At 43.8% G+C, this 17,417-nt stretch overlaps 1 protein-coding gene across 8 annotated transcripts in view; it reads left to right on the top strand.

Moving 5' to 3' along the window:
• Window positions 1-17,417, top strand: part of TNIK (TRAF2 and NCK interacting kinase) — a 376,625-nt gene that overhangs the window by 353,551 nt on the left and 5,657 nt on the right. For 4 of the 8 annotated variants that reach the window (XM_025425579.3, XM_025425577.3, XM_025425576.3 and 1 more), the window contains 8 exons: window positions 1,735-1,899; window positions 3,972-4,083; window positions 4,337-4,423; window positions 4,927-5,097; window positions 6,756-6,899; window positions 9,635-9,769; window positions 13,539-13,639; window positions 15,807-15,956. In XM_025425579.3, coding sequence (XP_025281364.1) covers window positions 1,735-1,899; window positions 3,972-4,083; window positions 4,337-4,423; window positions 4,927-5,097; window positions 6,756-6,899; window positions 9,635-9,769; window positions 13,539-13,639; window positions 15,807-15,956 — 1,065 coding nt within the window. The remainder of the gene's footprint in view (window positions 1-1,734; window positions 1,900-3,971; window positions 4,084-4,336; window positions 4,424-4,926; window positions 5,098-6,755; window positions 6,900-9,634; window positions 9,770-13,538; window positions 13,640-15,806; window positions 15,957-17,417) is intronic. The other 4 variants (XM_025425582.3, XM_025425581.3, XM_025425578.3 and 1 more) reach the window with 1 other exon arrangement.

Raw genomic sequence — 17,417 nt, 5'->3', positions numbered from 1 at the left:
TCCATGTACCCCATCCCCTCCCCCAGAAAGTGCCTCCTTTCACTTGTCACCAGAAGCAGGTCCAGAGTGGTCATTGCAAGACAAGGACAGGCTCTGGATGGGGGAAGCCAGGCTGGTGAGCACATGCCAGCCAGCCCCAAAGAAGGCATGGAGTGTTATCTGCGTCCTCTGATCCTGGCTGATTCCTCCACGTTCAGCAAAATGCTTTACCCTTAGTGGACACTCAGTAATGTTAGATGGAAGGAAGGAAGGAAGGAAGGAAGGAAGGAAGGAAGGAAGGAAGGAAGGAAGGAAGGAAGGAAGGAAGGAAGAAGGGACTCATTACTAAGTCAGGTCTGTTTTAAGAAACCTCGGTGGGCTGGTTGTGTAAATATAAATTGGAAAGCCAGGCCTATGGAAGCAGAGCTGTCTTTTAATCTTGTATTTCTTCCCTGGGATTTTTGGGAGGCTTTGCCCTCCAGAGCAGTGGTTTCCAAATTCTTAGGTCATACAGTCCCGTCAGTAAAAATTTTAGGGCCATCGCACATAATTACAGTGTATTTTTTTTAAGAGGTAGCACAGACACAGCATTTGGGGGGAGAGGAGGGAAGGGCAGAGGGAGAGAGAGAGAATCTTAAGCATGATGCGGGGGCTTGATCTCACAGTCCTAAGATCCTGACCTGAGCCGAAATCAAGAATCAGACGCCTAACCAACCGAGTCACCCAAGGGCCCCATAATTACAGTGTATTTACTCACAAATCATGCATGTGTCCTACTGCATATGTTATATGTATGTAATCCTGGGAAGGACATGAAAAAGGGATGCTATAAACATTTCAAATTCTTTGCTAGTCACGATGACTTCCATTTTTTACCACAAGGCACCATAATTGCTTGTGGGAGATTCAGGTTAATGATAGCAGACATAGACACCTAACTCTGGGAAACGAACAAGGGGTGGTGGAAGGGGAGGTGGGCGGGGTGTTGAGGTGACTGGGTGACGGGCACTGAGGGGGGCACTTGACGGGATGAGCACTGGGTGTTATGCTATATGTTGGCAAATTGAACTCCAATAAAAAAATTTAAAAAATATAAAAAATGATAGACATAAACTTGTAGTTTCAAATAATCTGTAGATCATTTCAATACATTTTTTTGGTAACTCCTGTCAGATCTGATTAATTAATCATTGTTTTGATCTCACGACTGACAAAGAGCCCTGGGAGTTGGGTTGATACTGTCTCTGAATTTTCTTGGGGCCCATGGTACATGGATTATTAGCATCATCTCATCTCAACCTGTTCGTTTCAGCAATATCTGAATATCTTCAGGTCATGTATATGTCTTGTGGGTTTGTGTCATTGTGAGCTGGTAGTATAATCTGCAAATCTGGTCAGCTGGTGTGTACGCACAAATACTGCAGGAGGGGATCGGGCAGGTACACACCTCTGATGCTTAGTCCCTCCACCTGCCTGTGGCATTCCTGTCTTCCCACAGGGAACCCCCACATCTGTGTGACCTCTGACTGCTCCTCATGCAGAAGCAAAAGACCCCATGGTCAGTCCAGATACTAAATATTAACAAAGTCTAACGTCTTCTTTATTTTCTTAGTAAAATAGAAATGTGAATGTTATCATCCCACACAGCCCAGCGGGTCCATTTGGAGACCACTGTGCCTGTCCTGTGTGAGGAGGGATGTGGCTCTGAGGCCCTTGCCCTCTCTCTAATGCTCCTCATGTGTTACGCCCCCTCAGACATCTGGAGAGAAGAAGCGATCTGGCCACAGTGACAGCAATGGCTTCGCCGGCCACATCAATCTTCCAGACCTGGTGCAGCAGAGCCATTCCCCAGCGGGGACACCAACCGAGGGCCTGGGGCGCGTCTCCACCCATTCCCAGGAGATGGAATCCGGGACTGAAGTAGGTGCTGGGCAACAGCCAGGACAGCTCTGTTCTCTCCCCAGGGCGCAGGGGCGGGGGGCCTGAAACCCTTCCAGCTTCAAGAATGGGCCTTGCTAAGCTCCCTGAAATGTGTTCAGTTGGTATCTACCATAGAACTACTTATGCAAATACTTAACTAGAGGAAAATCATAGAAGCACAGCGATAAAAGGTTCTTAGGTACCATCTGGCCCAAAATCTGTTTTTACAGATGAGAATACTGAGGCTCAGAGAGGTTAAGTGATTTGCCCAGGGCCACATCTGGTTTGTGACAAATCTAAGTAGAACTGGGATTTCCTATCTCCCGGGCCAGTGATAGAAACTTCAGCCTATAGAGATCCCAAGGCCAATAGTTGAGGGTCATGTTTACATTAATTTAGGCAACCTAAGTTTGACCTAAAATGAGGTTGAAATTATTTGTTAAATGAAAGACAGAAATCAATGAATAGGTTCTCCAACCGTTCCTCTTCCAAAACTCCAAATTGTATGGGGAAAGGAGAAATAAGATGCTATCTTTCCTGAATAGAAACAGTCCCTGGAAACAGCCTGAACAAATAGTCTGTTAGGAAGTGCTCGTGGGTGGTGTTACCCAGCCTTGACCAGTGGATGAGTTCATGGTGCTTGGTCATGTTTCATGAATAGTCCTGTGAATCACACATAGGCCCTGAAGGGAATTATGAAGCCTATGCACTGGTGTTTTTGATGCCGTCCACCCACTTTTTATGATATACCCTTTGGGTTCTGAAGTTATTGAGCAGATGAGCTTTGTTTACCCTGAGGGAAAGAGCACACAGGTGCATTGGAAGGCACGGCATTTCCTCTGGCGACTTCACGCCATGTGGGCAAATTTTCTCTGCCTGAACCCCTCTCGTGGTACCAAAAAGAACCCCAATGGGATTGTCCAATCAATGGTTCAAATGATTCTGCTGCTGGTTCAAATTCTGCTGCTGCTCCAGCTCCAGGTGGGAATATGAGTACCTGCGCCACCTCCTTCACAGACCTCTGTAGATCAAAGGAGAAGATGCATGTGAAAGCCCTCTATTTGGAAGGAGTCCTACCTTGTAGAGGGTGAAAGGGTTTTGATTTCATAAGGCGGAGGGGGAGCCTTGAATTAAATCAGGTTGGATCTTTGTGGTTTTCTCCATATGTGTTGAGGGGTCTTGAGATGTTTTTATTTTTAAGTAGAAACCTAAAAACAAAGCTGAAAACTAAAAGTTTAGTTAAAGACATTTGTCCTAAAAGGAGATATTTCTTAATGTTGAATGCAGGTCTGCTTGTGATATTAAAAAGGACTTGAGTATGGGAGAGGGAGGAGAGAGGGCAGACAGGCTGGGGAGGTAGTTACTATACCTTCTTTGGCAAAGCTGAAATACGGACTCCCACCCCATGAAGCCCTGATGTTTAGCTTGCTGTTCCCTAGTCTGTTTTGACTTCATGTCTTTACGGTGCCATGCAAGCCCTTGAGATTTATTTTTTCAGTAAGCCCTCGAGGTGTGCACTGTCTACAAACCTAGTATCTTCATGAAGTCCCTAAATAAGGCGTGTAAATATAAGTATCCTTTTAAGGAAACCATTCCGGGAAGGAGAAACTCCATCCTGGGCGAAATTGCCCCTGAATTGAGGATTTTAAGGCTTCTTGAGCCAATACCAATCCACTCACATCACCAGGCTAGTGTGCAAGGGCCCAGAGGCTCCGAGAGGGAGCCTTCGGCAGACTGTATGGGATGAAACGCTACTATGTGGTCACTTCGTTTATTGCCAGCCTTTCTTGAGACTATATGGTCAATGTGAGATTGTTTTTATTCAAGGGAGAGAGGAGTTCTATGGCCACGGCCATCTTACCATATTGTCCTAAATGTAATAATTTGCTCACTGCAACTCTTGCAGTCTGACAACTAATGGGGCCCTGTAGAGGCACAATGGCTTGTTGGCAGCCAAGACCAGGAGGAGAATTGAAGAATCTGTTTAAAGTCCAAGCTAAGTATTCCTAGTATTGTTCATCCTCGTAGAATTTATTTATCTGCTTTTCTTAATCCTCTTGCATATCGATTAGTACGGTATGGGGAGCAGCACGAAGGCCTCCTTCACCCCCTTTGTGGACCCCAGAGTATATCAGACATCTCCCACTGATGAAGATGAAGAAGATGAAGAATCATCAGCTGCGGGTAAGCAAGAAGGCCCGGATGTTTTAGAAACAGCTTGGTTTTCCTGTCTGGTACGACCTGGTAAAGAAATTAATTATTGGCCCAGTAGTTAAGCCATTTTCTGCTTAGGGCCTGCCTTAAAGGGAAGTCTTTCTTCTTTTGTTTTGTTTTTATTATTTTTATTATTATTATCATTATGATTTTTGTAGGATTTCTAAAACAATTTCTTTCTCTCCATTTTTTTTTTTCATCTCTCCTATTTTGCTTCTGGTAGGAACCCAGAGGTATCCAGGGGCCCTGGGAAAAGCTGTTCCTAAGAGACCTACAAACTTACCGCATACTTCTCAAAAGCAATTTCTGGGTACAATGCTGTGCACGCAGTAGGCAGTTAATAAGTGCGTGTCGAGTTGTGTTGAGTTCTAGGTGTGTGCTTCCTACCACCCGGGTCTGGCTGATATAGAGCAGAGTCTTGCTTTTTGGACTTAACGCAACTCACTAATCATCAGGGGAAGCTTCGGCCAGTTTGTCAGTTGATGATACAGAATTTTAAAAAGTAGATCTTTCCTGTGTATGATACAGGAGATAGTTGTGTTCAATTTTGTGAGATGAATACCTAGTCTCTAAACCACCCAAGTCATACCCATAAGTCTGTTTTACTAATGGATAAAATACCGCTTCTGTGAATGACTTCTACTGTCTTCTACTAAAACAATGTATAAAATGTGCATAGTTGCAGAGTTTCTCTGCCTTTCCTGTAATGCCCACTAAACAAGGAGAAATCGTAGTGTTTTGAAGTGCCTTCTCCGTATCTCCACTGGTTGTTTTCTAAGGTGCCACTGACTTCTCTGATTCTTTTTCTCAAAGCTCTATTTACTAGCGAACTTCTTAGGCAAGAACAGGCCAAACTCAATGAAGCAAGAAAGATTTCAGTGGTGAACGTAAATCCAACCAACATTCGACCTCATAGCGACACACCGGAAATCAGAAAATATAAGAAACGATTCAACTCAGAAATACTTTGTGCAGCTCTCTGGGGTAAGTGCTGCTTTTTACCACTCTTTAATACATCAACCCTCAAACCTTAGGAGCCTGTGCAGCTTCCCGTCAGGAGAGCAGTGGCTGAATCATGGATGTCAGAGTCCCAACTCCGGACTGTCTTGGCCTCAGGAGAGATCAAGAGCAGGTTTACATGTAGCAAGAACTGATAACCTAATGCCCAAGATAATGAAGATCAGACTCGAAATGGCCTCATCCCATAATAGTGATGGACTAAAGTCAACAACAGTACAAGCTACCACTTACTACACACCCACTGTGTGCCCAGCACTGTGTGACGTGCCCCACAGTCTACCTCTGTGAGCTGTACGACATCCTGTAAGGGGAATGAGGGCATCACCCCCCATTTCACAGCTGGAAAAGCCAGCCTAGCATATTTGAGTGAATTGTTAAAGGCCAGCCGTAGCAAGATAAAACTTTGAAAAGGGCAGCGCATGATGAACTTTCCCTTTTAGTTGAGAAGTTCCTATGAAAATGATGCACAGGTTGTAGCTGACCTCAAACGCAGTTTAGGTAGGATGAGATTCTATTATAGTCCTGGTCCGTGTTACTGCAAACATTACATACTGATTAAAAAAGGACGCATCTGTATCCATCTAAAATATAAAATACTCGGCCTACTTTGGGGTACCACAGTTTTAAAAGCATTTGAGATGCTCAGAGACGTGGATGAAGGCTGGAAACCATTTCATGGGAGATGCAATGGAGGGAGTAAGTCTATGTCCTCTGGGGAAGAGATAGGAGACGAGATGTTCATGTTTAATATGGAATAACTTACGGGCAAAAGAATAGACGTTTATGTTAATCAAAAAATAGATGTACAAAAGCAGAAGTTAGAGAGTTCATGTTCATATAGTCCACAGCACAGTGGACCCTCAGTGTGCATGTGTGTTGCAGGACAAGGGAGGTGGAGTTAGTTTGCCTAGTGACGAATTTTTAGGATGGCAGCTATCCAGACAAGACCACTAACCTGCTAGGGATTTTGTAATAGGGATTAGTGCACAGGGTACGGGAGATGGGCTGCACGAGGTTTAGATACCTGGTGGTCCCTTACAACTCCCAGGCTGTTGACACCTCCACTTGCAGTGGCTTGTCATTTCCCTGACAGCAGAAACTTGAGGGTATGAGACATAGGTGAGCTTTGGTGTCAGAAGGAGGAAGGGCTTTCCTTCCAGTGGGGTATGGAAATAGGGCACCCTGCTGTATGTTGAGGGCGGGTAGGCTCGAAATCCCTGCATGAACAGGGGTGGGGATAAACCTTGGGGAAGTCTCAAGGTGGGATTTATCGAGAGAGCCAGGGAAGGGATGGGTGTTACAGGAAGGGAGTAAAGGCTAGTTGTGCCGGTGTCGCAGCTGTGCCCAAGGCTTCTCGTGAGAAGGACTCTACGCCAGGTAGTAAACAGCCGGATGTAATGAATGCTGCTACCACTTTATAAGAGAAAACTAATTTTATTACAGGAGGGACAGTGATTTAATTACCGTGACAGAGCCTCTACTTCTTCACTCCCTACTGTGGTACCTACTTGCCCATTAGTTTATATTAACAAGCCACAGTTTCTCAGGTTTTACAGGGACCCCGCATGCAGAAGGTTGAAGCACATAAAAAGTCAGTCTCGAGGTGCTCCTTCAATTTGCAGGTGTAAACCTCCTGGTGGGAACAGAAAATGGCCTGATGCTTTTGGACCGGAGTGGGCAAGGCAAAGTCTATAATCTGATCAACCGGAGGCGATTTCAGCAGATGGACGTGCTAGAGGGACTGAATGTCCTGGTGACAATATCAGGTATGTTACTGGGATGACCGAGACCTCCGGGTCTGCACGGGTGGGAAAGGCCATCACCTTCGTTCTGAAAAAGCAGCAAGCTCTGTCCTCCTGGCTAACAGTGACACGAGGAATTATAGCAGGCGGGCCAGAGTGAGATCACCTGGGGATCCCACCCTCCAAAGGGAAACCTCTCACCTCTCCATGATCTCTGAATCAGGCCGACGTAGCACAAAGGCTGGATGTTCATAGGCCTTTAACCTCTGCCGGGACTCAGCAAGGAGCTTTTGAGGTCTGAGCTCTGGTCATTGCTACCTATTCTTGGGTGGAGAGTATCAAAATGTAGGCCTCCCAGAGTGGAAAATGTTGTAAGCAGGAGCTTCTCTGGTCTCTTTTCTCTCAAGAACCATTCTAGGTTATCCCCCTTTGATGTTTCAGCACATGCAGTCGGCCCATTGGGTGGCTGAGTCTGCAAAGAGATTCGAATGTGGGAATCGTTACCGCTACGCTATGCAGCTTTCTGGTCCCCAAAAAAGAACTTTAAAGAACTAGGGACACAGAAGTGAAGGCCTTATTACTGACAAGTTAACAATATAACCTAAAAGAGTCTGTGTTTATTGAAAGTTCTTTGCTTTCTGATGATGTTTGAAGTTTAATAAACAATGACCCTTTTTTACCCCTGCCTTCCCATCCCATCCAGTATGAAACCATTGCACCTGTGCACGTTAGAACCACTTGAATGGGTGGGAAAAACCCAGGATGCACCCGAGACCTGGGGGTCGGAATCCCTGGGAGTACGGCCCGGGTATCAATAGTTATCAGACTTCCTGAGGTGTTTCCTGTGTGCAGCCAAGTTTGAGAACTATGGCTCTATACTCAGCCATTGTTTCACAAGGAGAAAACACAGGGCTACTGGGTTCAACCTTGAATAAACTTTAGCTCTTGAGCCATATTTCTGTTTTGAAAAACCGCCTTCACTTGAGGCTACAATTCCCTTTCTTCTACCTTTCCACAGAATACTCAAGAGTTATATCTCTTTTTATTCTCCCCCAAAAAGAGTTAGCTGAGTAAGTTCTTCTTGTATTATCATTTGAGCTTAATTCGGTGTAGTCTTCTTTTCTGGTTAATTGCTTGCTTGACTGCTAAGCTACCAAATCCTTTATTTTTTTTTTTTATTTTTTTTATTGGAGTTCAATTTGCCAGCATATAGCATAACACCCAGTGCTCATCCCATCAAGTGCCCCCCTCGGTGCCCGTCACCCAGTCACCCCAACCCCCCGCCCACCTCCCCTTCCACTACCCCTTGTTCATTTCCCCGAGTTAGGTGTCTCTCATGTTTTGTCTCCTTCACTGACATTTTCACTCATTTTCTCTCCTTTCCCTTTATTCCCTTTTACTAATTTCCTTTCACAAATCCCATTTAAAACAGTACATCTGTCACTCACCTACCAAGAGTGGAAATGATACCAGAAAATTCACATTCAGGCTTCACTCTGTTGTGAATGACATGTTCCCATTCTTAAAAAAAGTAACCATCTCCTCTTATCATGAAGTAAAGATGGCGAAAGAAGAGAATGAAAATAGGAGCAAATGATTCTTGAACTGCCATCAGATCTGCACTGGCATAGAAAAGAGGAAGCATGGCCTTTGTGCCCAGCCTAGCTCTTGGGATCAATTCTGTGCCACTGGCTACGAAAAGGAATAGTAACTGCACAGTGACTCCCTTAACTTACGAATGCACTGTCCTGCAAATCCAGTGTGCGATGCTTTAATAAATTTTCTTCTTATCACATCTGTAAAATATAAAACATCTTTTGATGCCTAAGGGAAATCAAGGGAAAATAAGGACCCAAGAAGTATAACCCACAGGCCTAAATGTCTGATCACCTAGGAAAAACCATCTCTCCCCCTCCCCGAGAAAGGAAGGGCCACCCCAAGGAATGCTTTCTTATCTGATACTCAGAGAATCTTATAGAGTATATTAAATTTTGCTCCTGTGTACTCCTCAACATTTTTAAGATGTTTTCTTATCATAAAATTCCTCACTCCAGAAGCACCTTACCAAAGGGAACTTTGTTTTTTCCCAAGTACACATGTTTGGGTTTTTTCCAAGTACATATATCTTTTCTCTACTATTTTTGTTTGGTATTTCCTTCAGTGATCTCAGAATCATCAACATGTCCAGGGTTCTCTGCTGAGCCTAGGTTGCCTTCATTAAAATTGTTTCTTTTTTCTCCTTATAATTTTTTGTTGTTGTTAGTCAGGTAAAAGAAAACTACGCCCAGCTGTCATCTTCAAAGTAAGAGAGAAGGCAAATAAGAGGCTCTCCATTAACATATGCTGTTAGGTTAGAAGGTGAGAGAGACAGTCACACATAAGCGTGTTAAAATGTCCAGTTATCGACACTCCTTCGTGTAATTAGATCTAGAATGTTCTGGAAGTCTGACCAACTCTTCCATTGCAAGAATTAGGTCTTGACACTTCCCTTTGCATTGAGAAGAGAAAGAGCAGCTTGCTCAAATAAGAAACAACCTGAAGGTAAAGACAAATTATAAGATGGTTATTTGCCCAAAACACTTGGAGCTGTTGGCATAGACAACACCTTGATGAGGCCGAGCACACTGGTTCTTGTGCCTTCACACACACAATTGTAAATAAAATAAAAATAAATGAATAAAATAAAATAGAGATTTTAGGGAAGGACTGAGAAAAAAGGCTGTCACAGGCTTGAAATTAGAGCTCTATTATTTCAACAGGAAAGAAGAACAAACTACGAGTTTACTATCTTTCATGGTTAAGAAACAGAATACTACACAATGACCCAGAAGTAGAAAAGAAACAAGGCTGGATCACGGTTGGGGACTTGGAAGGCTGCATACATTACAAAGTTGGTAAGTGTAAAGACATGGAATTGTTTACTCAATCCTAATTATTCAGTTTAAGCTTCATCCCATTTCTTTTTTGTCAGGTATTGATGATGTATTTGCTACAAGTTTAAGACGTTGGAACTTCCAGTAAACTTGCATTGTTTCCCAAAAGTCAGATTGATGAAGTTCAAAGAGCACATTCAGACTAAAGTCCTATGCTCCAGTTTAAACATTTATCTCTACTCCTTCCTAAATACCCATTAAAATGACAGCAAAGGAATAAAAAAAAAATTCCATAAACCCACAAGGACAAAGAGATGAGAAACCAGCAAACAAGAGATGTCAACAGAATTGATAGTTGGTTGACGAGTTACTAGCCTAGGTGACCAAGAAATGCTGAATTCTATGCCTGCAGTGCGGAAAGTCATCAAAAACAATCCAGCCACTTAACCCAGAAAAGCCCAGGGTCAGAGGCCAGGTCTATCTGAGATGGAGGTATATATGAGTGGAACTGAAAACAGAAGGAGTATTAGAAGGGTGAGAGGCAGCAAGTTCTCTCCCACTCAACAGAGGGTGAAAAGTTGGCACAGCCAGTCTGAATTGTGTGAATATAGGATTGCCAGAGCAGACAGACACACACACACACACACGTTTCCCCTGTTTAGCTCCCAGAATGTTGGCAGCCATACTTATATTCCCAAGCAAGAGACTGAAAGATTTGTCTTTGGAGAAACTAAATGGCCAGAAGAAAAGATATCCAGGTAGTAACATTTAAAGTGCCGTGGAAAAGCTTGCTATCTCACCGCCTACACCTGAAGCCCAGCAGTGGGTAATCTCATGTGTACTAGAAGCAAGGACATCCACTAACAAGAAGGAAACTTAAACAGAAAGAAAGGACTTTAGAGGAAACAAAGATAATGAGGAATGGAAGCAAATTAAAAAGAAACTGTAATAACTTCAGAGAAATTAGAAAACCTATTTCCAGAAGAGAAGAACAGGGACCATTAAGAAGAAAGTTGGAGCAGGGTCGGAGGAGGTCACTCAGAGAACAAGAAAAAAATTTTGGAAATCTGAATATATTGGCAGGTATAGAAAGGTAGTAGATGTATTGGAAGATAAAGATGAGGCATCTCCCAGAAAGTAGGACAAAAAGAAAAGGAAAGAAAAGAAAAAGATCAGAAAGGAGACAGAAAGTCAGAAAGTAAAAGTATCAGTCCAAGTGCTTCAAAATCTATTCGGGTTTAGGAAAAAGAGAAAATCAAATTGGAAATGGAGGAAAGTATCAAAGAAGGAATATAAGAAAATTTCTAGAACTAAAAATCCCAAATTAAAAGGATTCAGTGAATACCCAGTATAGTGAATGAAAAAAAAAAAAAAAAAGGACTCACAGGAAGATATATTAACATGACATTTCAGGACCCAGGAAATGAGGAAGTCTTTAAGGCTTCCAGATTATAAATAAAGTTTCTATATTAGGTGGCTTGAGATTTAGTAGCAATACTAGAAGCTTCCAAGAAGATGAAACAAAGCCTCCAACTAGTTATTTTATAAGCCATCCTTATTAACCAGGGTTCTCCAGAGAAACAGAACTAGTAGGATACACACACACACACACACAGAGGTGTGTATATAAATACATATACGTGTGTGTATACATGCTCTCTCTATAGAAAGAGGTTTACTCTAGAAGTTGCTTCACAGACTTATAGAGACTAAGAATCCCAAGATCTGTAGCCGGCCAGCTGGAAACCCAGGGGAGCCAGCGTCTCAGACCCAATCTGAAGTCTGGAAGAGACCAGTTTCCCAGCTCAACAGTCAAGCAGGAGGTGTTCTCTTACTCAATCTTTTTATTCTATTCAGGCCTGTAATTGACCGGATGAGGCCAATCCATATGGAGAGGGCAATCTGCTTTACTCTGCGTACCCATTCACATATTAATATGATCTGGAAAAACCCTCACAGACACACTCAGAACAATGATTGACCAGATATCTGAGCACCTTGTGGCCAGGTCAAGTTGACAAAAAATTAACCATCACACCACCAAACCATTTGTTAACTTTGAATGCAGTGTGAAGACCCTTTCAGACAGGCAGGGTCTCACAACATTTATGTTCCATACAGTATTTCTCAGGAAACTACTGACTGATGTATTCCATCAAAATAAAGCCATAAAAGGTTAAAAAGGGAAGAAAATACCCAGAATGGTGGTGAAGGAAATGTGAATGACAGTTCTGTCTTAGGTCTAGAGAAAAATCAGTCCAAGTAGAGTGAGACAAGGGAGCGTTTCCAAAAGGGGTGTCTCCAGGGAAAAGAAAAGGTCATGAATAGATTACCTGCCACGTTTGACCACGTTGAAGGCATTCACAGCACCAGCAGCAAGTCTACATGTGCTTAGAGATAGACGCATGGAGAAGAATGAAGTGGGAAAAAAAAGGGAGAACAAGAAAGGAAATGTGACTGTGGCATCCTAGATGCCTCAGATGAGAACAATAATCATTTCAACATGAAATCTTGATTTAACCAAAAATTTGAACCATAATTGTATTAGTGGTGTTGGGGGAGGAAGAAACGTGTGTGTGAGAAAAGAAACTAGAGAGAGGAGACGGTCATAAGAGACTAAATCGTTTCCAGACTCTCAACTCAGTAGATAATACCTGCAACTGAAGAAAATCAAGAAATCACATGATAAGCTTATTATTTAGAAATATGGAAATAAATGGCCAAGGAAGTAGTTGAAAGCATATGAAAGACAGAACATGTAAACAGAAGGGGCACACTACAGAAAAAGAGCGCAGAGAGCAAGAATTTGGTTCTTGGCCATGGGCTGTCCAGTTTCTGTAGGACACGAGTGTTCTCTTCATTCAAATATTCCCCCAAAGGAAATGACTGCCACAGGTACCGTCCTAGCCTGTCCAGGTTGCTATGGCAGACACCATGAACAACAGGGATCTATTTCTCACAGTTCCGGAGCCTGGAAAGTCCAAGACCAAGGTCCTGGCTGACTCGGTGTCTGCTGAGGGCCTGCTTTCTGGTTCATACACAGCAGTCCTTTTGCTACAATCTCCTGCGGTGTATGGAGAGGGGGATCGATGTAAGGGCCTTCTTTATAAAGGCACTCATCACTTATAAATCCCTAATAACTGGAGTTCAAATTTGGATAATAAGCAAATGGCCACCTTTATATCTCTACCCTCTTGCTAATTTTTCTACCATTTGGCCATGGCAGCCCTCAGCTTCTTGCATGTGGATGACTGTAAGAGCCAGGAGGGGAACATGAAGGTGATTGTGCAGATTCTTATCACAACGAGTCATTGACATCTAGACCTAGTGATTAAAGAGTGTCCTAAGCCTTCAGATGAAAAAAGGAGCCTTCAGTATAAAGCAAAAGGCCCCAAGTATTCTGCAGACCGAGTGGTTTAAGAATAAAGGGGAAAGGAGAGAAAATGAGTGGGAAATATCAGAGAGGGAGACAGAACATGAGAGACTCCTAACTCTGGGAAACGAACTAGGGGTGGTAGAAAGGGAGGTGGGTGGGGGGTGAGGGTGACTGGGTGACGGGCACTGAGGGGGGCACTTGATGGGATGAGCACTGGGTGTTATGCTATATGTTGGCAAATTGAACACCAATAAAAAACAAAAAAAGAAAGTTCAATCTGGATCTATGAGCAAATCTCACAGCAAGAGCATCACCATCAATTACGTATTTACATATCGTGGCTTACACATACGTTAATACAAAAACCTGAATAAGTTGGTATCCTTGTTCTAATTCATAATTTGTCTATTACAGTTAAATATGAAAGGATTAAATTCCTAGTGATTGCCTTAAAGAATGCTGTGGAGATATATGCTTGGGCTCCTAAACCCTATCATAAGTTCATGGCATTTAAGGTAAGCAGGCACGCCGATTCCCTAAAGAAGGGATTTTTTTTTTTAATTTTAGGTTTGCACCAGTTAACAGTCTTGCATATTGACTAGAACCAATCTTTCTATATGTAATAAGCCTCTTTTAAAGTATAGGAACTCTTAGACTTATTCTTCCAAAAGCAAAGACTAAGCACTAATAAGTGTTATAACGTATACTGGGGTTGGAGAGGGTGGGTGAATGGGGAAAAATTAGGGTGCGCCCTCTTCCATTTCAGGTCTACGAATCATCTCTGAGGGGCGTGGCTACTGGGCAAAGCATTAACCGTGATATTAGGCAACGAGAGTCGTTATACAGGCAGCTAACTAGAGTACTCTGATATGTTGTCTGAAAAAGGCATACCAACAGCCGCACCAAATCTCAAGGATGAATCCAGATCTTGTCATCCATATAAGCCTTTGGGGTAAAGCCCCTAAAACTCACATGACACCTATGTATCCCCAATGTTATCGGACTTCTCTGAAATGAGTGCTGAATGTAGTTACGTAAGGAAATGGCTTAGTTTCTCTGCATTCTGCTTTTTCATTTTTGCCCTTATCTGAGTCTGTAACCACCATGGTTGGATTGGTCACTCATGACACTCAGCAGGAGTGGGATGAGGATGTGCTAGCACTGTGGACCCCGGCTTGTGAAAGTTGACCCCCAAATGCCAGAAGGACCAGTACGTGCAGGCACTTGGGTGTTTGCAGGGCTGCAGCTCTGTGCAGAGCCCATGGGAATTTCTCTCTGTCCCCTGTCTCTCTGCCTGTGTACCTCTCACTCTCTTCATAGCACATTGGCTCACTTTTTCTCCCCACCCTTGTGGCTTTGATCTTCCTTGGCCCCTTTATGTATTCTTTCTTGCCCCTTAGGCCATGTGAGGGCAGAAGCTGCCTTGGGAACACTGTAAGGTGCTCTTTGAGGCCGTCTTGTTGCCTTTGGTGCAAGGGCTCATTTCTGATGGGCTCAGGAAGACAGATGATACATCGATGGAAATGGGCTTCCTCCATAACTGCACTTTTGTGGAAATTTTGGACTGTATTAAGTTAGTAATAACACTTAAGGGGTGACACCTAAAAGCTAAAGCGGTGCTGCCATTGTGCCAAAATCTCAGTCCACAAAAGCTTTCCAGGCAGGGTCCCTTCCTTCCCATTCCAGTTCGGAAGTTACAGCCATCAGTTTACCAGCCAAAGTGAATGAGGGGGTGCAAAAGGCTGTGTTGAGTAGACCACGCCGCCTGGCAGGAGGGCAGTGCCAAGGCCAAGACTAGAACAGGAAAGACTGGAGCCTCCCCTTCTGTGAGACTCCATTAGCAAAAAAATGAAGAAAGAGGGCTCCCCTGGGTGGCGGTGGCATGATAGCTGAGCCACTTGTGGTTTTACAGATTCTCTCCCAGACACCAAAGCCCTAGAAAAAGTAGACTGTCTTGAAATAATGGCAAAAGAAAACAGAGAAATAATGCTTGACAGCTAGTTGGGGCTCGGGCTCTGGATTCAAGAACCTCAATAAACTTGGCTGGAGCTCTCTTTTTCCTTCCTCGTTAAGCTCAACTGGCCAACTTAAGCCACGAGTCTTACGATGTTCCAGCCTCCCCTGCTTCTTGATTGGCCAAACCTAAGTCTCAGATCTCAAATGAGTTTAAAAGAAGGTGCCAATCTGATGCCCACTCAGTCATTGAAGGAAAATCAGAACAGAGCATACGCCTGAATTCTGAACAGGTTTATTAGCACAGAGCTGGCCCAGCAGCCCACCCCAGGCTGTCTCTGGGGAGGTCATGGCCATGCCTGGGTCCGGCTGTTCCATGGGAAGGAAAGGCGCCAGAGAAGTGGCTGGACCTTCTCCGGAGGGAAAAGCCAGAAATAGGAAAGAGCAGCAGCACCCAGGTGCCAGCTTTTTCAGGTATAACGACACGGTCAGAGTTGACAACTGTAAACCACTTCTCTGCCCTAAAGGACAAGAGGTGGGGAAGGGGCCACACATGGGTGCTAGACCCTTCCTCCTAGGGCCAGAATATGAATAGACCTAAAGCTGAAAGAGAAATCTGGCTTTTCAACGTAAGAAAGTCAGACATTAACTTCACCAGGCTCTAGCTAAAAGACAAAATTAAGATAACCTCTTTGAACAATGTGGACACTCATGGGGCGCTTCTTAAAGTCTTTTGCAGATCTCCAGCACAAGCCACTGCTTGTTGATCTCACGGTAGAAGAAGGTCAAAGATTAAAGGTTATTTTTGGCTCACACACTGGTTTCCATGTAATTGATGTTGATTCAGGAAACTCCTATGATATCTACATACCGTCTCATGTAAGTTTCTGGAAGTAAGCCGCCCGGGCTCTCTGTGCAACCATGTGCATGTAGAAGGAGATTCGTTCTTGCACATTTTTAGTAGAAGTCGGGCTAACTTTTACCCGACTTTTACAAATGCTTGAAACTGAGTAGCACGTAAAGGCAGTTCTCTGCCATTTACTGGACATGTTGCCTCGCTGGACTTTAGATTAAAATGCATATGATATTTTTCCTTCAGGGGCATAAATTGTGTTTTTTAAGCAAGAGTACAATGGACAAGTTCCATGTTTTCAGTTCTTGAAGGGAGATGGGTTCATGTTACTTGGGAAGTCAGTGGTCTCCTTTTGCTGTCTTTGTTCCTCTCTCCAACTGGAGGGGAGTGTCATGTAGTGGAATCAGACACTGGAGTGCACACCCCGGCACACTGGACATTCTCTCCAGCCCTCAGCTTTCCCATCTGCAGAATGGGGGTGAAAGGACTTATCCCAGAGGGTTGTTGTCCTCAGCATTAAATGAGAGAATACCTCTAAGGTACTTGGCACAAGCCCCTGCAAATTATCATCTTCATATTATAATCCTGGAACATGGCCTAAAATCTGACCGTGAAACACAAATACTGCACATGGTTTCACTTACTGGGATTGGCGCAGTGCAAGCTGTGTTTCCTGCGTGTGATCCCAAGGCCAACATACAGTAGACACTGTCAGGAAAGTCCGAGGCCTCATCTATTGCCGACTGGGATTTTTTGAGAGTTTATAGGCTTTACTGCAAAACAAAGCACGAATATTGAAAAAAGTTGCCTCAATATGTGACACACACACACAGTCTGTCTCACGTGCACACACACAGCGCTCACTGCTGTGTCCCAGCTCGCATCTCCTCTCCTACAAGCCCATCTGTGTTTATTTATTCCAATAGAGTGGTCACTTTAAATGTTTTTTTCTCAATGAGCTGTTAATTTGGATTTTCCTGTTTAGGCACGCAGATGAACAGTCTGTTGTATGCTAAGGGCCTCTTTGGTAGGCATTGGGCCCCACCGTTTGACCCCATTTAGGGTATTTCCATCTGATTCAGCTGGTCTGCATTCCCCTCATCTTTTTTAGAAGTAGATGGACAACACGTAATTATTACGGCCATGAGACATGTGCTCAAATCCCAGTTCTACCACCAAAATACCAGTGCAGCTTTGCCCAATCTGCCTAACCCCTCTGACATGCAGATGCCTCGTCTATAGAGAATGGTACCTCCCATGGGGAACTGTTCTAAGGACTAGAAATCATGTATGGGAAGAGCCCCGTGCTCCGCACTCTGTAGGTGTCCCATACTTGCAGTTGTTGTTTTTAGGAACCAGGTAAATTGGATTCTTGACCTGGTACCTGAGTTTGTATTTGTATACTAGGGCATTTGACAGGTCAGTGGTTAAATTAAGCAAAGCAAAGCAAAATGTCAGTTTCTAGAATGAACGTGGTTGGGCGGGGC

This window comes from Canis lupus, chromosome 34 (genome assembly GCF_003254725.2).
Source record: "Canis lupus dingo isolate Sandy chromosome 34, ASM325472v2, whole genome shotgun sequence".
NCBI classification, from domain to species: Eukaryota; Metazoa; Chordata; class Mammalia; order Carnivora; family Canidae; genus Canis; species Canis lupus.
The sequence above is the reverse complement of the archived record's forward strand: the minus strand, read 5'-3'. Positions and strand labels throughout refer to the sequence as shown.